The 23,873-nt window shown below is 43.6% G+C and overlaps 1 protein-coding gene across 2 annotated transcripts in view; it reads right to left on the reverse strand.

Annotated features, from left to right (window-relative positions):
• Positions 1-23,873, reverse strand: part of UBASH3B (ubiquitin associated and SH3 domain containing B) — an 80,122-nt gene that overhangs the window by 26,850 nt on the left and 29,399 nt on the right. Inside the window, exons 2-3 of one of the 2 annotated variants that reach the window (XM_058819038.1) lie at positions 2,526-2,583; positions 105-291 (exon numbers count right to left, since the gene is read on the reverse strand). In XM_058819038.1, coding sequence (XP_058675021.1) covers positions 105-291; positions 2,526-2,583 — 245 coding nt within the window. The remainder of the gene's footprint in view (positions 1-104; positions 292-2,525; positions 2,584-23,873) is intronic. The other variant, XM_058819037.1, reaches the window with a different exon arrangement.

Genomic DNA, 23,873 nt, shown 5'->3' on the forward strand with positions numbered 1-23,873 from the left:
CATCCACAAAACCCCCCCAGCACCCCCTAAACCAGGATGAAATCTCCAGGCCGAGCCCGGCAAGGAATGGCTGAGGGAGAGAGGGGAGAGGAGCTGTGCCTTACCATGAAGAACTGGCAGAGGGTGATGTGGGGGAAGATGTTGTGGGCTTTGTTCTTGCCACAGATCTGCTTGGACTGCTGCCAGAACTCGGAGAGCTTCTGCGCCAGGGGCCCGGTGGGGCGCAGGTACAGCACGTACTCGCGGGGCAGCGAGTCGTCCAGGAACGGGTCACCCACGTGGGAGAAGAGCCTGGCGGGCAGAAAGAGCTCCTGAATCAATAAATAATCACTGGAACCCAGGAAATGCCTCTGGCTGCCCTGGAGGGCTCGAGGCCCTGCCCAGGGGGCTCAGAGACCTTGGCACAGAGCCCCAGACCACTGTGCCTTTGGTTTTTACCCGTGGAAAAAATTACCAACCTTTATATGAAGAATTACAAGTCAAGAGAGTTTAAGTGGAATAATAGTTAGTTTGTCATGGGGTGAAAAATAGATTTTTCTGTCTGGGTTGTTTCTGCCCTCTAAAAGAGAGATATGACCGTGCAGAGCTGTCCCCTGAGTGGTGGCAGTGAGTCCTGCCCTCCCAGAGCAGCTGTGGCTCTGCAATGAGCAGTTTCTGGGATTTCCTCTGCCCAGATCCAAGCCCAGAGCTCTGGAGGATCTGTCCAGGTTCCACCATCACCCTCAGGGACTCTTTTCCTTCATGACCTGACCAAGATGGAGGAGTTTGGGTGTGCCTTGTCCTTCTTCCTCCTTCTTCTTGGCCTCCATCTTCTGCTGTGATGGTGGCACTTTGGGATTGGTTTGAGGTAGAAGCTCACTGTCTAACATAGGTGATAGGTGTTGGAAAGTAATTGTAAATATTGAACACGTAGTTTTTAGTAAAAAAGATAACACCAGTGTGCCTCAACCCGACCTGCCAGACAGACCTCGGTGGGTCAGAGAAAGAATTTTATAGATAAGAAACAATAAACAACCTTGAGAACGAGAACTGAAAAATCCTGACTCCTCCTTCCACTGCTGGGCTGGGAAAAAGAAGCTTGTACGTATCTCAGAGTCACTGTGACCAGCAGAGATTCTGAGACATAATCACGGATTCTCTTCCCCCAACCAAACCAGCTCCCCCTGTGCTGCCCCTCACTGCCCCTCCATGGGAAAATGCAGCTCTGGCGGGTCAGGCAGAGCTGCTGTGCCTCACTTGCAGCCCATTAGCACCGCTCAGTAACACAGAAAATTGGGTTTTACTTTCAGCCTGATGCTCTGAAGATCTAAGCCAGGTCACTGCTTCTGCCTTTTGTGCCTTTCAGGGCGCAAAGCACAGGGAGGAGAGCACAGGAATCAGCTGCAGAGGGTGGGGGATCCTTCTCTCCCCTATTCCCTTTCCCACCTGTTTGGGAATTTATTTATTCCCCCAGTGCCTCCTGTTGAGGGCACCAAAGGGATTTAACAGAGCCCACTCTCCCTGCAGGGCCCTGCCTAATGATGGTCCCTCTGAACAAAGCTCTTATTCCCACATATTCAAGGACTTTTGTCGGTTTCTCGGCTGTTTAGGTGGCCTGGAAAGGCCCAGGGGTGGCCTTGAAGAGCCGACGCTTCAAAGGACGAGAAGAGACTTCTGATCTTTTCTCGGTCTCGGTGTTTATTAATTGTTTATCTAAAAGATTTTCTCTTGGCCCAACAGAGGTCTGCACAGCAAGTCAGCCATGAGCACACTGAGAGCCCCCGGGGCGGTCACCTATCTTTATACTCCAAGTTACGTACACAATATTTATTATTTTTCCCCAATGCCTTTTACCCTTATTAACCAGTGCACTTTTAGTAAGAACCAATCCCTAAGTGCCAACATCACCACAGAAGATGGAGGCCAAGAAGAAGAAGAAGAAGAAGAAGAAGAAGAACAGGACACGCCCCAATTCCTCCATCTTACTTCTTTAGACCCCCCTGTACAGAAATCCTAAACCCTGTGTTTCACTCTAATTAACTTATCCCTTCACAATTCACCCAGTGAAATCCTCCCATCCTCACACAGGTGTCATCTCCCTTGTAGGATCAAAGTCCAGCCACCAGACACTTCTGGCAACATTCCAGGACTCCCGAGCCCCCCAAGGGTGGTCTCGGTCACTCTGCACCTCCGTCCTGAGGTGCTGAGATCCCACAGACTTTGGCCAAAACCCTGGGGACTAAAATGTGACAGGCAATTACAGAAGCTGCCCCGACCCTCTGCTGACTCAGTTACCTCTGCTTAGTCATTTAAAAAAAAAAAAAAAAAGAACATTATTACATTATTATAACCCATTTGCTGCAGATCAAACCCTCTCAGACCAGGCTCATTTCCAGCACTTAAACAGCACCTCAGTAACCCATAAGAAGGATGTTTTTATTTGCAGGTGTTTTTCAGACAACACCCCTGTTTAAACATCCCACATTCTAATGGTTAAACTCTAAATTCACCATTTCTGCTACTTTTGAACATTTATTACTTCATACCAACCAGTCGCATGCTGCTTGGACACTCCTTCCTCCTGTCGATGCCAGCGCTTTTTGTCTGCAGAGAGAGCAAAATAAAAAGAGAATTTCAGTGCTGCTGGGTCCATTGCTGTGCGTTTGGACATTTGTGAGATGCCCTTTCCAATTCTCCAACCCCTGAGGCATTTTTATTGTTTTTTTTGGATGTGTCACCTGTGAAATCCCAATAAACTGAAGGGCAAAGTCAGGCAACCAGCACAAAATATGAATTATGAACCTCTGGGTTTTCCCACTTCCCCACTTTTTCTTCCATGCACAGAAGCATGGAGGAATTGGGGTTTCTTTTTATTTTCTTTTATATTTTATTTATCTAAATATAAATCTATATATAAATCTATAATAAATCCATCTGCATTGTAATAATATTCCATTCTGGAGGCGTGCAATGCCTTCCCCACAAGCTCACTCACAAAAATGAAGCTCAGACAGAATCCTGTGCAGAACAATGCAGCCCTTCACTGACAACTGTAAATCAAATTAGAAATATTCCTAAAAATTAGCAATTAGTAGAGAAACATCAGCATTGAATGGTCTCTTTGCTGGCAATTTCAGCATGAAACCCTAAAAGTTTGGGTCTGAAAGTGCAGAAGTTGCACTGAGGAGAAGAAAAATTCAACAGCCACGAGAGGGCACAAACAGAGATTTTTCCAGCTTAGAAAAGTTCCCTTTAGTCCAAAAAGCTCTTCTGCTTCTTTCCCTCCAGAATGCCTCTAAATCCCTTTTCCCTCCAGCTGGGAGCACCCAGCTCTCCTGTTCTGTGAGTTTTCTGAGCAGACCAGCACAAATCACAGATTTAAACATGGAATTGTGTTTTCCAAGCGCTCGATGCCAGCAGGGAAAGCAGCTGTGGCACCAGGGACAGCCAAAGGGAGGGATCCACCCAGAACCCAAAGGGAGCAAGAATTATGAGTGAAAAAAGCAGAAAATGACAGAAATTTTAGGATTATGAGGCAGAGACAGGAGCTCAGCTGAGGGGGGTGAAGAATTCCCCATTTCCCCAAGGGAAAGGGAGCAGATCCAGGCTCCAGCCCGTGGGTTTGGGGTCAGGGAGCCTCCAGGACTTGTGGCTGTGCTCGTGTCACCCCTTGTGTCACTCGTGGCTGTGCTTTGTCACCCCTCCTGCCTGCAGTGCCGCCTTTCCCAATGCCCTGACAGCCCCAGGACACCCCTGAGCGTCACCCCCAGCCCCAGGCATGTGCTGTTGACTCAGCTGTGCTCAGCCCTCCCCACCCCTTGAGCGCACACAGCTTGGTTCGTTTGGAGGGTAAGAGGAAGGCAGAGAGATAATTCTGATTGTGCTGATAACGATAAAAAACAACCAAAAAAAAAAAAAAAAAGAAGATAAAAACTAAAGGGCTGTGTTTTGCAAATGTGCGATGATGAAAACACTTCCTCCCCAAGCTGTTTTGCTGCCAGAATTCCCTGGAGATCAGCAGGGCTGGGCCCTCTGGGAGATGGATTTGGTGGGTTTGGGGTGGTGGACGCTGTGGGTTGGGGCTCCTGCCCGGCTGACCTTGCTCTGCTCTGGAAAATGTTCTATGCAAAGCAGAAACTGCTTTGGTTTGGAAAGCAGCTCAGGCAAAGGAGCTGAAACAGGGGGAGGAACTCTCTAAAAGATAAGGGGGGGAACTCTCTAAAAGATAGGGGTGAAGTCTCTAAAAGATAAGGGGGAGCTTTCTAAAAGATTGAGGGGACAACTCTCTAAAAGATGGGGGGGGCTCTCTAAAATAGAGGGGAGAACTCTCTAAAAGATAGAGGGGAACTCTCTAAAAGATAGGGGGGGACCTGTATAAAAGATAAGGGGGAACTCTCTAAAAGATAAGGAGAATCTCTCTAAAATACAGGGGGACCTCTCTAAAAGATATGGGGCACCTCTTTAAAGATAGGGGGGGCCTCTCTGAGAGATAAAGGGGAACTCTCTAAAGGAGAAGGGGGAACTCTAAAAGATAGGGGGGAAATCCCTAAAAGATAAGGGGGGAATTCTCTAAAAAATAGGGGGGACCTCTCTAGAAGATAGAGGGGGAACTCTCCTAAAGAGAAGGGGGGCATCTCAAAAAGTGAAGGGGAAACTCTCTGAAGGATAAAGGGGAACTCTAAAAGATAGGGGAGACTTCTCTAAAAAATAAGGAACACCTCTCTAAAAGATAAGGGGGGACCTCTCTAAAAGATAAGGGGGAAACTTTCTAAAAGACAGGGGGGACCTCTCTAAAGGACAGGGGGGATCTCTCTAAAATACAGGAGGGGACCTGTCTAAAAGACAAGGAGGCCCTCTCTAAAAGACAAGGGGGACCTTTCAAAAAGATAAGGGGGAACTCTCCAAAATATAAGGAGGACTTCTCTGAAAGATAAGGGGGACTTCGCTAACAGATAAGGGGACTTCTCTAACAGATAAGGGGACTTCTCTAACAGATAAGGGGCACCTCTCTGGGAGCAATGCCTGAGGATTTCTCCTGCCCTGCTTCCACCATTTGTTGTGCTGCCCTTGCTCAGCTCCCCTCCCCTCCTGTCTGGGCTGTTTCTGCTCTCCAAAAGGGAGATGTGGCCCTGCAGAGCTGTCCCCTGGATGGTGGCAGTGAGTCCTGCCCTCCCAGAGCAGCTGTGGCTCTGCAATGAGCAGTTTCTGGGATTTCCTGCGCCCAGATCCCAGCCCAGAGCTCTGGGGGATCTGTCCAGGTTCCACCACCACCCTCAGGGACCCTTTTCCTTCATGACCTGACGACTCCCTGGAACAAACCACACAGAGGAGCTCTGCTGGGATTAACTGGGATTGCAACAAAGGGAGGCAGAGAAAACACCAGGCTGGAGCCACAGCTTTGTTCACCTGCGATTTCCAGAGCTGCCTCCATCATCCACAGGGACAAGCAACTCCCTTTCCAATTTCAATTTAATTTTCAGTGTGAGGAGGAAATGCTGCATAAAGCAAACAAAGCCAGAGGATATTTTTATCCCAGGACCTGCAACTGAGAGATTTCTAAGGGGTTTTTTTTTCCCCTTATTTTTTAATTTAGTGCAAGGAATGGTGCTGATGACTGATGTGTCTCTGAAAATCCCACCCTGGGGAGGACCCATCCTCCAGCTGCCAGGCCAAAATCAGCTTTTTTAGAAAGCTGAGTTCCTCAAAACTGGTCCCAGCCAATGCAAAAGTGGCCTGATTTTCACAGCTGCTGAGTGCAGTGGGAGCTGGAAGACGCATCCTGCTCCTGAGAAAATCAGGTCACTTAATTAGGTGACAAATTATGGCTTAGGTGCTCACATTTCCTCACGCTGGGCAGCAAATGTTGGCTGCAGCATTGTAGAAAAAAAATATAAATTATGACTCAGATGAACCAGAAAAGAGGAAAAAGTAAGAAGATGACTTATTTTTCAGAATTTACTGGATGGTATCACTGAGTAACCGTTTCTGGTGATGCAAAATGGGTTCAGGAGATTTGTGCAGCATTGCTGGTCCCCTGGGGCACCCAGTTCCTCTTGGCTTCTGAGATGAAGTGCAGGGAAATCGTTTAAAAGCACCCAGCAACACGGAATAATCATTTTGAACAGAGTTCTGTGCAAATGCAGATCTGGAGAATTCAGGGGAAGAGGAAAGAAAATCCCAACAGCAATGGCTTCCAAATGCACAGCAGGAAGAAATAAATGGGTTTGATTCTTCCACTTGAGGTGGGAGACACCAAAGTGTGTTGAAGAATTAAATGGGTTTGGTTCTTCCACCTCAAAGTCCTGCCCATGACACTCCTCAATGTCAGGGCCCAAGGAAAACCCTTCCCCACTCAATCCTTGGTTAAACGATGAAATATGGCCAGGAAACATCCCAGCTAAAGAGCTGACCCCAAAATATTCCAGCAGAACTGAGACGAAGTGCAGGGAAATCGTTTAAAAGCCCCCAGCAACATGGAATAATCATTCGGAACAGAGGTTCTGTGCAAATGCAGATCTGGAGAATTCGGGAAGGGGAAAGAAATTCCTCCTCTGGGGAAGGGGAAAGAAAACCTAACAGCAATGGCTTCCAAATGCACAGCAGGTATTTTATTCAGCAGGAAGAATTAAATGGGTTTGATTCTTCCACCTCAAAGTCCTCCCCACGACACTCTTGAGTCTCAAGGCCCAAGGAAAACCTTTCCCCACTCAATCCTTGGTTAAACAAGGTGAAATATGGCCAGGAAACATCCCAGCTAAGGAGCCACATTCCTGGGTGCCACAAATTTCTGAATTATTCTGCACACAGAAATGGCCACTGTGAAGTAGGAAAAAACCACCCAAATTCCTGGGTGCCATTAATTTCTGAATTATTCTGCACAGAGAAATGGCCACTGTGAAGTAGCAAAAAACCACCCAAATTCCTGGGTGCCAATAATTTCTGAATTATTCTGCACACAAAACCAGCCATGGTGAGGTGTTCCTAAATGCGCTGTGCTCCTCTGAATCCTCAACGTGCACAATTCACTCAGCCAGCCCCCCAAAAATATCATATGATGCTGCTTCTGTTCTTATTTGGGTGACCTTGGTGCTTTCACTTAACAACTGCATATTGAGGAATGGTTTTGCAAGGAAAATTTGCAAAATTATGCATTTAATGACTTGGTTATGTGAAGTAGGAAGAAAACCACCCAAATTCTTGGGTGCCACAAATTTCTGAATTATTCTGCACAGAGAAATGGCCACTGTGAAGTAGGAAAAAACCACCCAAATTCCTGGGTGCCATTAATTTCTGAATTATTCTGCACACAAAACCAGCCACAGCGAAGTAGGAAAAACCACCCAAATTCCTGGGTGCCACTAATTTCTGAATTATTCTGCACACAGAAACAGCCACGGTGAGGTGTTCCTAAATGCGCTGTGCTCCTCTGAATCCTCAACGTGCACAATTCACTCAGCCAACCCCCAAAAATATCTCAGGATGCTGCTTCTGTTCTTATTTGGGTGACCTTGGTGCTTTCACTAAACAACTGCATATTGAGGAATGGTTTTGCAAGGAAAATTTGCAAAATTATGCATTTAATGACTTGGTTATGTGAAGTAGGAAGAAAACCACCCAAATTCCTGGGTGCCATTACTTTCTGAATTATTCTGCACACAAAACCAGCCACAGCGAAGTAGTAAAAACCACCCAAATTCCTGGGTGCCACTAATTTCTGAATTATTCTGCACACAAAACCAGCCACAGCGAAGTAGGAAAAAACCACCCAAATTCCTGGGTGCCACTAATTTCTGAATTATTCTGCACAGAGAAATGGCCACTGTGAAGTAGTAAAAAACCACCCAAATTCCTGGATGCCACTAATTTCTGAATTATTCTGCACACAGAAACAGCCACGGTGAGGTGTTCCTAAATGCGCTGTGCTCCTCTGAATCCTCAACGTGCACAATTCACTCAGCCAACCCCCAAAAATATCATATGATGCTGCTTCTGTTCTTATTTGGGTGACCTTGGTGCTATAAATAGGGCCAGGACAGGAAGATGTCACCAGGGATGCAGTTCCTGTTTGGGCCAGGGGGTTGGGGATGTTCCTTTTCCGCGTCTGTGAAGGAAAATAAAACCAACAAAACCCCCGCGGTGTTTTTGTGAGGAGAGCGGCTCTGATATGAGGGAGTGGCAGGGCAATTAATTAATTAATTAATTAATTTCTCTCCCTTCGTTGGGTTTTAAGCAAAAGAGAATTTAATAAGTGCAAAAAGTCTGTGATTCCCAAGGGATAGAAATTCCCTTTTCCCCCACTTCCCAATTGCTGGAATTTCTCTTTTTCCTTGTTCCCAAGGGATAGAAATTCCTTTTTTCCCTCTTCCCAAGGGATGTAAATTCCCTTTTTCCCTCTCCCAAGGGCTGCCTGCTTATCCCCAGCTCTGGAATAGTGAGTAAATAGTAAATTATTATATATATTTCCCTTTTCCCTCTCTTCCCCTCTGCTAGCAGAGGGAAAGGGAGGGAAAAGGAAAATATATATAATAATTTGTGTTTGTATATCCACAGTTTCAAGTATTTCTTTTATTCAGAGGACAAGCAAACTGCAACCTGGCAGAAAATATATTTAATAAAGTGTGTTTGTAGTCTCCACAGTTTCAAATATTCCTTTTTTTTTCAGAAGACAAGCAAACTGCAGCCTGGCAGAAAATGTATTTAATAATATATTTGTATAATAATATAATATTAAATTTATATATTGTAATATAGATAATATACACATATATAATGTAATGTAATGTAATGTAATGTAATGTAATGAAATATAATATAATATAATATAATATAATATAATATAATATAATATTAGTATAATAATATATTCGTTTGTAGTCTCCACAGTTTCAAATATTCCTTTTATTCAGAGGACAAGCAAACTGCAACCTGGCAGAAAATATATCTAATAATATGATATGATATATGATATATGATATTATATGATATTATAGAATATATTTATATATATATTATTTTTATATATACTATTTTTATAGATATAAATATATCTATCTATATATTTGTTTGTATCTCCACAGTTTCAGAGATTCCTTTTTTTCAGAGGACAAGCAAACTGCAACCTGGCAGAAAATATCTCTAATAATATATTTGTAATATAATATAATGTAATGTAATGTAATGTAATATAATGTAATATAATATAATATAAATATATATTTCTATAATAATATATTTGTTTGTATATCCACAGTTTCAAATATTCCTTTTTGTCAGAGGACAAGCAAACTGCAGCCTGGCCACAGGAGGAGGAGGAGGATGAGGATGAAATGATGAAATGATGATTTTTATGTGCAAAGGAGGACGAAATTATGATTTCTATGTGCAAAGGAGGACGAAATGATGATTTCTATGTGCAAAGGAGGATGAAATGATGATTTTTATGTGCAAAGGAGGATTGAGTGATGATTTCTATGTGCAAAGGAGGATGAAATGATGATTTCTATGTGCAAAGGAGGATGAAATGATGATTTCTATGTGCAAAGGAAGAAGAAATGATGATTTCTGTGTGCAAAGAAGGATGAAATGATGATTTCTATGTGCAAAGGAGGATGAAATGATGATTTTTATGTGCAAAGGAGGATCAAGTGATGATTTCTGTGTGCAAAGGAGAATCAAGTGATGATTTTTATGTGCAAAGAATGAAGGCCTGGGCACGTGTCCGCTCCTTTTTGGAGTTATGTAAGGTTTTGAAGGCGCATTTCTCTCCCCACATGTGCACCAAGGCGCTCCCTAATCCCTGCTCAGCCAGCTCGTTAAAGCACGAGCAGAGGGAAGTCCAGGCTTGTAAAAGTGGCGGGATCAAGGCAGGAATGTGGCAGCCATTCACCGCTTCCAGAGAGGCACGGGGTTGAAAGAGGAAGCAGGAAATTCCCTTCCTGAGAACAACAACACAGCAGCTTTTTGTGCTTTTTGTGCTTTTTGTGCTTTTTGTGCTTTTTGTGCTTTTTGTGCCTTTTGTGCTCTTTATGAGGCGTGGGCTTGGCTGTCCAGCCCTTCCAGGGCCCTGCAGGATGCAGGAGGAGCAAGGCTCAGGTTTTTGGGCTGATTTGAATCTGTCACACCCCATTAAAATCCTTTCATTCTCCCCTTCAGCTCTGTCCTCAGTTCTGCTCATAATCCTGCTATTGGTTTGGTTTTTAATTTCTGTTTTGGATGATATTTGCTGTCTGGCTTCCTGGTTCACTTCCTTCAGCTCCTCTCCCCATGTGCTAATCTAAAAGTGCTGCTCAGACAAGCTCTGAAAATAGCAGGAGGCCTGAGGCTGGAGGAATTTAAGAGAATGGTGTCTCACAATTCTCTAATAAAGCCACAGCACCTCAGCTGCCTGGTTCAGCCTCAGACCTGTGGCTGCAGGGCAGTGGGGGCTTGGGGCGGGAAGGTGAGAAATATCTGCTGCTGTTAAAGCTTCTGCAGAGCTGTGGCCATCAGCAAAGCAGCCAGGCGGGGTTAATAATACAAATAAACTCACACACAACTGGAGCTCATTCAGCAGGGGCTCATCCCCTGCAAAACCTGATTTTAACGGGAGCCAGAACTGACCACGAGCTCAGCAGCTTTCATCCCAAAGCCATTAATCCATTTTTAGCTAACCAGGATGACAATGTCTTTGCAAGGAGCCAAGCTGGAGGTTTAAGGATGCTCCAAGGCACCATCTGGAGGCTCGGTGATAGCCAGGAAAGGAAGCAGTTGGCAGCTGATTGGGGAGAAATGAAATCCCACATTTGAGGCAAACGCGGCGCTTTCCTCTCCCTAACTGCTCCTCTCCCTCTCCAGGAATGAGATTTGCCACAGCTCTGGGGTTTTTCCTTATTCCCACAGCCCCTTTTTCTTACCAGGAGTGAGTTTGGGCTGGAGGAACAGGGCCAGGTGCTGCTGCAGTGTCACCAATGTCCCCACTGCCACCTCCTGCCTGCCCATCGCGGCAAACACAACACTTTCTTCTCCCTAATTGCTCCTCCCTATCCAGAATGAGATTTGCCACAGCTCTGCTTATTTTTCCTTTTTCAGCCTCTTTTTCCCACCAGGAGTGAGTTTGGACTGGTGGAGCTGCTGAGGAATAGGAGCAGGGCCAGGTGGCTGCTGCAGTGTCACCAATGTCCCACTGCCACCTCCTGCCTGTCCATCAAGGCAAACACGGCACTTTCCTCTCCCAAATTGTTTCTCTCCCTATCTAGAATGAGATTTGCCACAGCTCTGGGGTTTTTCCTTTTCACCACAGCCCCTTTCTCCCACCAGGAGTGGGGTTTGGGCTAGTGGAGCTCTGGAGGAATGGGAAAGGGGCCAGATGGATGGTGCAATGTCACCAGTGTCCCACTGCCACCTCCTGCCTGTGCACTTTCCTCTCCCTGATTGCTCCTCTCTGTATCCAGGAATGGGATTTGCCTGGAATGAGATTTGCCACAGCTCTGCTGTTTTTTCCTTATTCCCACAGCCTCTTTTTCCCACCAGAACTGGGTTTGGGCTGGTGGAGCTGCTGGGGGAATGGGAGCAGGGCCAGGTGGCTGCCGCAATGTCACCAATGTCCCACTGCCACCTCCTGCCTCTCCATCAAGGCAAACACGGCACTTTCCTCTCCCAAGTTGCTCCTCTCCCTATCCAGAATGAGATTTGCCACAGCTCTGCTGTTTTTTCCTTATTCCCACAGCCTCTTTTTCCCACCAGAACTGGGTTTGGGCTGGTGGAGCTGCTGAGGAATAGGAGCAGGGCCAGGTGGCTGCTGCAATGTCACCAATGTCCCACTGCCACCTCCTGCCTGTCCATCTGTCACAGCCCTTCTGCACTGTCCCCAATGCCCAGCACAGCCCCCCCACCCTAATTTGGGGAGGGGGATCAGCTCCCTGTGCCCCCTTTGTGCCCCCAGCAGCCCCACTTTACCCCTCTGTACACTGAATTTTTTCAGTAGATCTTTAGGAAGAAAAAGAAAAAAAAAAAAAAGCCACAAGTAGCACTTTAAAGTGCCAGTGTTAACATTTTCCAGCTTCTTGGGGTTTCAAAACAGGAAGTTTGGGGGCGGCGCAGTTGCACAATTTGCCAGAAGCTGCTGTTCTGTGAAGTTGGTGACACGGGGCTGTACCAGGAACCTCAGCCCTGGTGGCCACCAAGGCTGTGACCTTGTGGGACTGATCCCCAGCAGGTTTGGATAAGCTGGAGGAGCCCTGTGTGACTTCTCCTGGAGCTGGTTTGTCCTGCACAGAGCTGTGCTCAGGGGGGCTTTTCTTTTTTGAAAGAGGGAGTGAGCAGAGATCACACAGCCCAAAACCCCAAACTGAGCCCTGAGCTGCTTGGTTTGGATCTGCTGAGGAAACCTGGGGTGTAAAACCCATCCTAGATGAGATTCCAGGGCTTTGAGTGCTGCACACCCTCACAGGGACAGGCAGAGTTGCTGTGAACTGGCTCTGCTTGAGATTTGGATTGGTTTTGGTCAAAACTTTGTCATTTTGGGTCCTGCATGAGCAAATGATGGAATCCTGGGATGGTTTGGGTTGGAGAGAGCTGCAGGGCAGAGCTGTGCTCAGGGGGGCTTTTCCCAGGCTGAGAGGGGGAGTGAGCAGAGATCACACAGCCCAAAACCCCAAACTGAGCCCTGAGCTGCTTGGTTTGGATCTGGTGAAGAAATTTGGGGTGTAAAACCCCTCCAGGGCGAGAGTCCAGGGCTTTGAGTGCTGCACACCCTCACAGGGACAGGCAGAGTTGCTGTGAACTGGCTCTGCTTGAGATTTGGATTGGTTTTGGTCAAAACTTTGCCAGTTTGGGTCCTGCACGACCAAATGATGGAATCCTGGGATGGTTTGGGTTGGATGGGGCTTGGAGATCATCTGGTTCCACCAGGGACACCTTCCACAACCCCAGGATGCTCCAAGCCCCATCCAGCCTGGCCTTGGGCACTTCCAGGGAACCAGGAGCAGCCACAGCTTCTGGAAAGTTCTCCCAGAGCCTCGCCACCCTGATGGGGAAGAATTTCTCCCAAAAATCCATTCGTCCAGTGAAGAAGGGAATATCCTGTGCTTGCCCAAACTGGGGGAGCTCAGCCACTCCCACCCCAACATCTGCACTCAGCCTGATTTGGTGTTCTTTATAGGGCTCAATTCTCGTGGTTTTGGGGTAAAATCTTCACCTTCCCGTGTCCCAAAATGTCTGTTTAACACCAAAATAGAGATCTCAACAGGACACAGCCATGGTGGGGATCATAAAATACCAGCTCTGCATTCAGCCTGATTTGATGTTCTTTATAGGGCTCAATTCTCGTGGTTTTGGGGTAAAATCTTCACCTTCCCGTGTCCCAAAATGTCTGTTTTAACACCAAAAAATTCTGCAGCTGTGTCAGAGGCCTCACCAGGACACAGCCATGGTGTGGATCATAAAATATCAGCTCAGAAGGTCTCTCCTCCATCATTTCAGTCTCTGCTGAGAATTTCTCCCATAAATCCATTCACTGTTTCATTTTCTCTCTACCCAGTGAAGAAGGGAATATCCTGTGCTTGCCAAAAATGCAAAACTGGGGGAGCTCAGCCACTCCCACCCCAACATTTGCACTCAGCCTAATTTCATGTACTTTGCCCTGATCATTTTTTTGTTCATTCTGAGCTCTTATTTTTCCCTCAAATGCTGATTTTTTTCCCTCAAATGCTGATTTTTCCCCTCAAATGCTGATTTTTTCCCTTCTTTGGGAGCAGTGTGTGCCCATCTCAGAGGTCCTGCGTGCTTGTGGGCTCCCAGCTCTGCTGAAAAGGCAAAGCCCAGGGAGGGAAAATGGGAAGTGGAGGCCTGGCAAGAAGCTCAGGCTGCTCTCACACCCAAAATAGACTCAGGCAAAGCAGCAAGAAGGAAGTCTAAGAAATTAAGGAAGGTGGAAGGAAGAAGGAGGGCGGGGTGCTGAAATAGTTGGGTCAAAGGCAAAAAGAGAGACTCAAAATAGCCTTGTGCTCTAGACAGCTCTGTTCAGGAAATTTTGGAAGCCTTGTTACTTTCAGTAATACACAAAATTCACAATATTTCAAATTAGGATTCCTCACTTTTTTTTTGGTGTGTCATCTAGAGAAGACCAGTATTCATTATATCAATATTATGTCAATATTATGTCAATATTCAGTATATCAATATTATGCCAATATTCATCATGTCAATATTGTGTCAATATTCATCATGTCAATATTGTGTCAATCTTCATCATGTCAATATTAATTATTTCAATAATAATTATGCCAATATTAATTATGTCAATATTCACTATGTCAATATTATGTCAATATTCATTATGTCAATATTGTGTCAATATTCAATATGTCAATATTGTGTCAATGCTCATTATGTCAAAATTGTGTCAATATTCAACATGTCAATATTGTGTCAATGCTCATTATGTCAATATTCATTATATCAATGTTATGCCAATATTCATTATATCAATATTATGTCAATATTCATTATGTCAATATTCATTATATCAATATTATGTCAATATTCATTATATCAATGTTATGCCAATATTCATTATATCAATGATATGTCAATAATAATTATGTCAATATTTATTATATCAATATTATGCCAATGTTCATTATATCAATATTATGTCAATATTCATTATATCAATATCCACATGGGAGATCTGGCCAAAGAAGCCCAAAATGCTGCAGGAAAAGGACAAAAAGGGGTTAATCAGCAGATGATGAGGGACATTTGCCACTGACTAAAACACCCCCAGAACAGAGCTGGGGCTGGGAGTCCCCATGTGGGGGTGAGAAAACACTCACAGGGCTCAGGCTCTGGCCTCAGAGGGTTTGAAGTGTGTGGTTACAGCACGGAGCTGCAGCTGAAGTCAAAGTTTCCACCAGGGGAAAGAGAAAACAAGCGAGGCAGCGAGCTCTGCTCTGAATTTCAGTTTGGGGAGCTGAACTTGGTCTCCTTCAGGTCACTTTGGAGTCCGCAGGTGATTAAAAAAGCTATAAAAATACACAATTATTTTGCTGTTATAATCATGATAACTTGTAAATTCATGGCCAGACTTTAATACCAGAATAAATATTAAAAATGACCCTGCAGTGTCTGGCTCAGCAATCTGGATGTTTTTTTACATGAAGTCTAACCAAGAGACTCCAAAAAGTTCCAATCCTCACTAGGGAAGGTTTAAAAAAAATTCCCCATTTTAAAAATAAATATGTTTGAAGCCTAAAAGGGAACAGGAAATGAAGAATTGCGATAAAGTGAGAAACAATGAGATAAAGAAGGATCTAAGAATTTAATGTGAAAACTTCACCACAGACTGGGAAGATTTCCCTGCATACTTTCCTGATTTTGTTCAGGCCTGTCACCTCTAAGTGTGGAGCCTTTTTATTCCTCTATCTGATCCTGCAGAATCTGTCAGTGAATTACAAAAAAAAAAGCAATAGGAAGACTTTAATGAGACCTGGATTTAGTAATTATCCCTACACTAAAGAGTACTTATGCATCTCTTTAACTCCAAGCATGTACTTACAGACTCCAGCCCTGCTCTTATGCAAAGCAGGTGCTGCAAGGTTATTAAAAATCATCAAAGCTTTGGGGCTCTTCTTCCTTCTAGCACGGTTTCCAAGGATTTTAAACCAAGTGTTTGCTGTGATAAAAGGAACTTTGTTCAGCTGCCTGAAAACCTGGGGATTTGGTGCTGGCACGAACACAGGGGTGTGGTTTTTTTGCTGGTGTGTTTGCTCACGAAAATCCCCTCAAGCAACAAAAGTCTGGCAAAATGTGGGAACCCAGGAAATTCCTCTGGCTGCTCTGGAGGACTCCAGACCCTGTCAGGGGGCTCAGAGACCTTGGCACAGAGCCCAAGACCCCTGTGCCATGGAAAAAATTTCCAACCTTATATGAAGAATTACAAGCCATGAAAATTTAAGTAGAATGACAGTGAATTTATCACAGGGTGAAAAATCGATTTCTGTGGTTTTTAGAATGGGGGTTCAGGGGGCAAGATGGAGGGATCTGGGTGTGTCCAGCCTTTCTCCTTCTTCTTCTTGGCCTCCATCTCCTGCTGTGATGGTGGCACTTTGGGATTGGTTTAGAGTAGAAGCTCACTGTCTAACATAGGGGATAGGTATTGGGAAGTTATTGTAAATATTGTACAGGTAGTTTTTAGTATAAAGGCATAACAGTGCCCCGGGGAAGGCAGAGTGCCTGTGTCTGACCTGCTGGATGGACCTCAGCTGGACAGAGAAAGAATTTTATAGATAAGAAACAATAAACAACCTTGAGACCGAGAACTGAAGAGCTCTGGATCCTTCTTCGACCTCTGGACTGGGAAAAGAGACTTTATAACACATCTTGGGAAGAATTGTGCCTTGATTTTCTCTGTGAAGAGAAATTGGGGCTACACGCTTGGCCCTGACAGGAACAACATCACTGTGGGTAAACAATCTCCATATTACATTCCACTTTGGCACAAACACAGACACAACAATTGTTTTTCCTTTCTCTGAGGTTCAGAGAATGTGAAGCCCAGAAATATTCTTGGGAAGAATTGTGCCATGCTTTTCTCTGTGAGGAGAAATGTGGGACTACACACTTGGCCCCAATAGGCCAAGGAACCGAAACCCCATCACTGTGGGTGAACAATCTCTATATTGCATTCTACTTTTGCACAAACACAGGCACAGCAAATAAGATAAGAATTGTTTTCCCTTTCTCTGAGGTTCAGAGAGTGTGAATCTCAGAAATATTCTTGGGAAGAATTGTGCCTTGCTTTTCCCTGTGAAGAGAAATGTGGGGCTACGCGTTTGGCCCTGATAGGCCAAGGAAACCAAACACCATCACTGTGGGTAAACAATCTCCATATTGTGTTCCACTTTGGCACAAACAGGGGCACAGCAAATGATATAAGAATATTCTTGTTAAGATTTGTGCCTTGCTTTGCTCTGTGTGGGGCTACACGTTTGGCCCTGATAGGCCAAGGAACCAAACACCATCACTGTGGGTAAACAAGCTCCATGTTGCATTCTGCTTCTGCACAAACACAGACACAACAATGGTTTTTCCTTTCTCTGAGGTTCAGAGAATGTGAATCTCAGGAATATTCTTGGGAAGAATTGTGCCTTGCATATGTCCATTCAGGCTGGATAAACCCGTCAGTAATCTGATATCATGGCTGTTTTCAGCCAGGGACTTCCTGAAGTCCTTTCTGCCTGAACTATCAAAGAATGTTATTCAATTCTCATCAAACAATACTCTCTTAATCCTCCCTGCCTAGAATTTCTATAGTTCAAAAATACATTTCTGCTTATCTGAACAGTGTGCCATGAGATAAATATTCTCTGTTCTTCCTCTACAATGTAAACTGTGCCAGACAACATTATAGACAGAATAATCACCGAAATCTATAAATCTACAGATCTACACACTGCTATATTTTCTACCAATCTCTCTGTGAGGAGAAATGTGGCTACACTACAATCTAATGAAATCTCCTTTTCCCCCCTCCTGTCACCATTATAATTTTAATTTTTGACACCTAAGAGGTGTGAAATGGGGTGGGAATAGATCAAGGGCAGAGCCCTCATTAATTTTTCCTGACAAAAACTTGTGTGTGAGCTCAGAGACACAACCTGGCCTGTCCTTCAGGGCAAAATTTCCATGGGTGTTTTGGGATTGCTTGGGTGTGATGGTGTTCACAGGGCCTGAGGATGAGGAGGATCTGACTCCATGTTTCAGAAGGCTTGATTTATTATTTTATGATATATATTACATTAAAACTATACTAAAAGAATAGAAGAAAGGATTTCATCAGAAGGCTGGCTAAGAATAGAAAAAGAAAGAATGATAACAAAGGTGTGTGGCTCAGACAGAGTCCAAGCCAGCTGACTGTGATTGGCCTTTAATTAGAAACAACCAACGTGGGCTAATCAAAGATCTACTTGCTGCATTCCACAGCAGCAGATAACCATTGTTTACATTTTGTTCCTGAGGGCCTCTCAGCTTCTCAGGAGGAAAAATCCTAAGGAAAGGATTTTCCAGAAAATATCATGCTACACTTGGGTCCCTAAATAGTGACAGATCTGGGGTTTCCCTTCACTCCAGACCTTTGCCCACGAGCTGAGCTGTGCTGCCTGAGCATGAAATGGCTTTCCCCATGTTATTTTATTTTTTCCCTTCTTTCCCACATCTCACACCTCATCCCAGCACTGGGGACACATTTCCTGCCATGCCAGGGCTGTGTGGGATGGATGCTCTCCTCGGAGCCCTCGATATGCAGGCTGAGCTCTGCAGGCAGGTACTGGCAGACAGACAGACAGGCAGACAGGCAGACAGGCAGACACACCCCTCCATGAGCAGCACCTCATTTCCAGAGCTCAGCTCTCCCCCGCAGCTCAGCAGCGCTGCTGCTGTGGGGGTGTGCTGCTAAAATTATTCATGGGGGAAAAATAAAAACCCCAAAAAAAACCCTTTTACAACTGCGAGCTGAGCCCCATCTCCTCTGGGTTTCTGAGGTCTAGAAAGCAGCTTGAGAAGTGCAGATTTCCTTTCCTAAACACACAAGGAGCCTCTTTTCCCATCTGGTGCAGCCCCTCTTTCCATCCTGCTGAGGAGGCAGCCTGCCCTGGGAGGGAATCACTGATCCAGGGACAATTGCAGGCACTGGTAGCATCAGGAAGGAGAACACCTGGCAGTGTTCAAAATAAGAAATAAATAAATAAATAAAATAATAAAAAAAAAAAAGAAAAAATTTTAAAATAAAAAAAAAAATAATAAAATAAAATAAAATTAAAATAATAAAAAATAAAATAAAAAAATTAAAAAATAAAAAATAAATAATTAAGTAAAATAAAGCAAAATTTAAAAATAGAATTATAAATAAGTAAAAAAAACAAACAACACAAAATAAAATAAAATAATAAATAAAATAAAATAAAATAAAATAAAATAAAATAAAATAATAAATAAAATAAAATAACATAGAATAAAATAATGAATAAGTGAAATAAAACAAAACGAAATGAAATAAAAGAAAATAATAGAAAATAATGAATAAATAAGTAAAACAATACAAAATAAAAGAAAATAATAAAAAATAAACCAAAATAAAATAAAAAATAAAACAAAATAAAATAGTAACTAAAACAAAATAAAATAAAATAAAATATAAAATATCTACTACTTCAAAATAATATCTGTGCTTCCCTCCCTCCACCTGTCAGAGTGGGCTTCTGGGAGCTGGGACAAGAAAAATGTTTAAATAAAATGAGTGGCAGCTGCTTGCAAAGGTTGGTTGCAAAGCTCCCTTGGTTTTTAAAGGTTGGTTCCTCTGCAGGCTCCTGTGGTCATGGTGAAGGACCCAGACTCGTGTGAGTTCCCTTTGGGTAAATGTTTGAGAGCTGCCTCGTGAAAAATAGGCAAGAAAGGAGAATCTGTCAGCTGAGAGGAATTCTTTGCAGTAAATCTCAGGGGCTGGTGAGTGGCGGAGTCATGGAATCACAGAATGGTTTGGATTAATAAAAATAATTTAATTCATCCCCTCCCATGGCAGGGACACCTTGCACTGTCCCAGGGTGCTCCAGCCTGGCCTTGGACACCTTTTAACCCTTTCTGTGCAGTGAGGCCTCTCTTTTCTCAGCGCAATCTTCTTTGTTCTGCAGTTTAACATTTCCTGTTTCAGCAAAGCACCTTGGCAAACAAGGCACAAATAAATCCCATGGAGTGAGGCTGAAGTGAACGATCAGGGCAAATTCTGTGGGTAGCACACCGACCTCGGTGCCACTTGGGGGTTTGGTGCCCCCAAATTCAAAGAGGAATTCTTTGCTGTAAATTTCAGGGACTGGTAAGTGACAGAGTCATGGAATCACAGAATGGTTTGGGTTGGGAAGGACCTTAAAAATAATTTAATTCATCTCCTCCATGGCAGGGACACCTTGCACTGTCCCAGGGTGCTCCAGCCTGGCCTTGGACACCTTTTAACCCTTTCTGTGCAGTGAGGTCACCGTTTTTTGAATTCAGTCCTCTTTATTCTGCATTTTAACATTTCATGCTTTCAGCAAAGCCCCTTGGCAAACAAGGCACAAATAAATCCCATGGAGTGAGGCTGAAGGGAACGATCAGGGCAAGTTCTGTGGGTAGCACACAGACCTCGGTGCCATTTGGGGGTTTGGTGCCCCCAAATTCAAAGAGGAATTCTTTGCAGAAAATCTCAGGGGTGATACAGCAAGGCATGCCTAAGTCATAGAATCAGAGAATGGTTTGGATTGGGAGGGACCTTAAAATAATTTAATAAAAATAATTTAATTAATGCCCTGCCCTGAGCACTGTCTCAGGGTGCTCCAGGCCCCATCCAGCCTGGCCTTGGACACTTTTTAACCTTTTCTGTGCAGCGAGGCCTGTGTTTTCTCAGTGCAATCCTCTTTGCTCTGCAGTTTGTTTGGCAAACAAGGCACAAATAAACCCCATGGAGTGAGGCTGAAGGGAACGATCAGGGCAAGTTCTGTGGGTAGCACACAGACCTCGGTGCCATTCAGGGCTTTGGGGATTTTTTTGGCCCAGCCCTGCCTGGATTCCTGTGGAATTGCCTCCACCCAGGCAGGTGAACGTGCAGAGCTGCACAGAGGCTTTCACAGCAGCTCAGCATCAGCCTAATTTTGCTCCCAGTGGCATTGAATGAGGCAGAATTAGGCTGGAGCTGAGCTGCTGAAAGCTCCATCCCATCTTCCTCCTGCTGGAGTTGCCTAAAAATAAGGAGTCCAATTAAATCTACAGCAGTACAATGTATGAGGGAATGTATAATTAATTTAAAAAATCAAAGGCTGTCTTACAGCGCTGATCAGCATTTAGCAATGCTGCCACCAGCTCTTACTCTCCTCATCCTTCCTTTTTAATCAGAGATTATTGTTGGATCTCCTGACAGTGTGATCACATATTCTGGTGCTATTGCAACAACTGGGAGCTGCAAACATCCCCCCAGGAGGAGAAGGAGAGAAGGAAAAATTTATTTCCCTGGCCCTGACATTTACCAGGAACCCTGATATTGGTGAAAGATAAAAATTTGCTCGCTGTGACAGTCAAGGCTTTCATTTCCAGCACAGCCCTGCTGAGGAACTAAAAGCTGAGAGAAGAAATTGCATGTGCAAGGTCATCTCCCAGAGTTATCACTCTCCTTATTGCTGTTTTTCTGTACCCAGCATTCCCAAAAACAAAAAAGGATTTTAATTTTGGGTCTAGCAGGACAGCTGAGGGAAGCTGCAGAGTCTGAGCTCTGCATTTCTGCTGGCAGCATCCCCAGGAGCTCTGCTGGATCCCCACGAGCTGCACTGGCTCCATCTGGGCCCCCAGAGCAGAATCTGCTTTTTATTTTGGGTGCCAGCTGCTCACAGTGGGACAACAGCGAGGGTGGCTTTGTGTCAGCCCTGGGCTGTGCCCAGATTTTCCCTTTTCTGGTGCCATTTCAGGCTGAATCCCTTCCTTTTTATGTGGCTTATGCCCAGATTTCCCCATTTCCCCCCTTTTCTGGTGCCTTTTCAGGCTGAATCCCTTTCCTTTTATCACGGTTATGCCCAGATCTCTCCACTTTTCCCCTCTTCTGGCGCCATTTCAGGCTGGATCCCTTCTTTTTTATCAGGGTTATGCCCAGATTTCCCCACGTTTCCCTTTCCTCATGGCATTTCAGGCTGAATTGCTCCTTTTTAACTTGGTTATGCCCAGATTTCTCCATTTCCCCCCTTTTCTGGTGCCTTTTCAGGCTGAATCCTTTTCTTTTTAGTTAGGTTATGCCCAAATTTCCCCATTTTCTTTTCCTTGTGCCATTTCAGGCTGAATCCCTTTCCTTTTTATAACGCTTATGCCCAGATTTCCCCATTTTCCCTTTCCTCATGGCATTTCAGTCTGGATCCTCCTTTTATCTGGCTTATGCCCAGATTTTCCCACTTTCCCCTTTCCTGGTGCCATTTCAGGCTGAATCCTTTTCTTTTTCTCGTGGTTATGCCCAGATTTCCCCATTTCCCCTCTCCTGGTGCCATTTCAGTCTGGATCCCTTCCTTTTTATCAGGGTTATGCCCAAATTTCCCCATTTTCCCTTTCCTCGTGGCATTTCAGGCTGAATCCCTTTCTTTTTAGTTGGGTTATGCCCAGATTTCCCCATTTTCCCCTCTTCTGATGCCATTTCAGGCTGGATCCCTCCTTTTATCAGGGTTATGCCCAGATTTTCCCATTTTCCCTTTCCTGGTGCCATTTCAGCCTGAATCCTTTTCTTGTTAGCTTGGTTATGCCCAGATTTCCCCATTTTCCCCTTTCCTGGTGCCATTTCAGGCTGAATCCTTATCTTTTTCTCATGCTTATGCCCAGATTTCCCCATTTTCCCTTTCCTCGTGGCATTTCAGGCTGAATTCCTTTCTTTTTAGTTGGGTTATGCCCAGATTTCCCCATTTTCCCCTTTCCTGGTGCCATTTCAGCCTGAATCCCTTTCCTTTTTATAACGCTTATGCCCAGATTTCCCCATTTCCCCTCTCCTGGCGCCATTTCAAGCCGAATCCCTTCCTTTCCTGGCACAGCTCAAAATCCTCCTGCTCCAGCAAGGCCCGACTTTTTTTCCCGGAGGGAATTCTGAGAGGAAACCACCCCAGAGCCCAGCACTGGAGCCAGGGATTGTTCCTGATTGTCCCCTCGGACCGGGGAGCTGCTCCAGCCTTGTCCCCAGGACACTTTTCATCAAGCTCAGAGGATTCACGGGCTGTAAAAAAAGCATGAAATGCAACCCAGACGTGAATTTCACCTGCTGCCACCTCGGTTTATGTGAAACCTCTCCCTTTTCCCTGCCCCATCCTTTTTTTCCTGCGTGTTTAACCCGCAGATTCCCCCTGGCACTGCCAATTCCTGCCATGGGTGATCCCGGGGCTCCTTCACAAAACTCACAGTGCAAACCTCTCTAATTGCTCCAAACAGGCAGAAAATAAATAATTGTGAGAGGTCAATTATTCCCAGATTGGTCCCTGCACTCCCCAGGGCGAGTTTGAGTCACCATTTCTTGATTTTCAACTGAATATCTTTTGTAAAAAAATATTTCTTTATGAAATAATTTTAAATAATTAAGTTGTTATTATTGATAAGTTTTAAAGAATAAGTTTCAAAACTTAAGATAAGGGGTTTAGAACAATAATTTTATAATAATTAATTTATAATAATTTTGATAAGAATACTCTATATTATTTCATAATATAATATAATATAACATAATATAATATAATATAATATAATATAATATAATATAATATTATATTATATTATATTATATTATATTATATTATATTATATTATATTATATTGTATTATACTATACTATATTATATTATATTGCATTGCATTACATTATATTACATTATTTACATATTGATTATTTATATTTATATATTTTATATTTATCTATTTATGTATATTTATGTATATCTATTTTATACATTTATTTTTATATTTTTATATTTTTATAATATAATATAATATAATATAATATAATATAATATAATATAATATAATATAATATAATATATAGAATATATCTATATTTATTATTGATATATATTTATTTCTATAATTTAAATAATTTATATTATTTATTATTATAATATATATTTTGTTATATATATTATTTATTATTTATTTAAATAATTTGAATTATTTACTATTTTATAATGAATAATATAAAATTATATGTAAAATATAATAATTTTATACATTTTTAGATTCAAAATTATTAAGGAAAGATCAGCCACCCCTAAGTGCAGTGAGATTCAGGAAAGGTCCATCCCTGCTCTAGGCTGGTGTAGAGCAGCTCAAGGAGGCCAAAAAGGGATCTCAGACTTCTCAAGGGACTTTTATTTGTACAAACA

This window comes from Ammospiza caudacuta, chromosome 23 (genome assembly GCF_027887145.1).
Source record: "Ammospiza caudacuta isolate bAmmCau1 chromosome 23, bAmmCau1.pri, whole genome shotgun sequence".
In the NCBI taxonomy this organism is placed as follows: Eukaryota; Metazoa; Chordata; class Aves; order Passeriformes; family Passerellidae; genus Ammospiza; species Ammospiza caudacuta.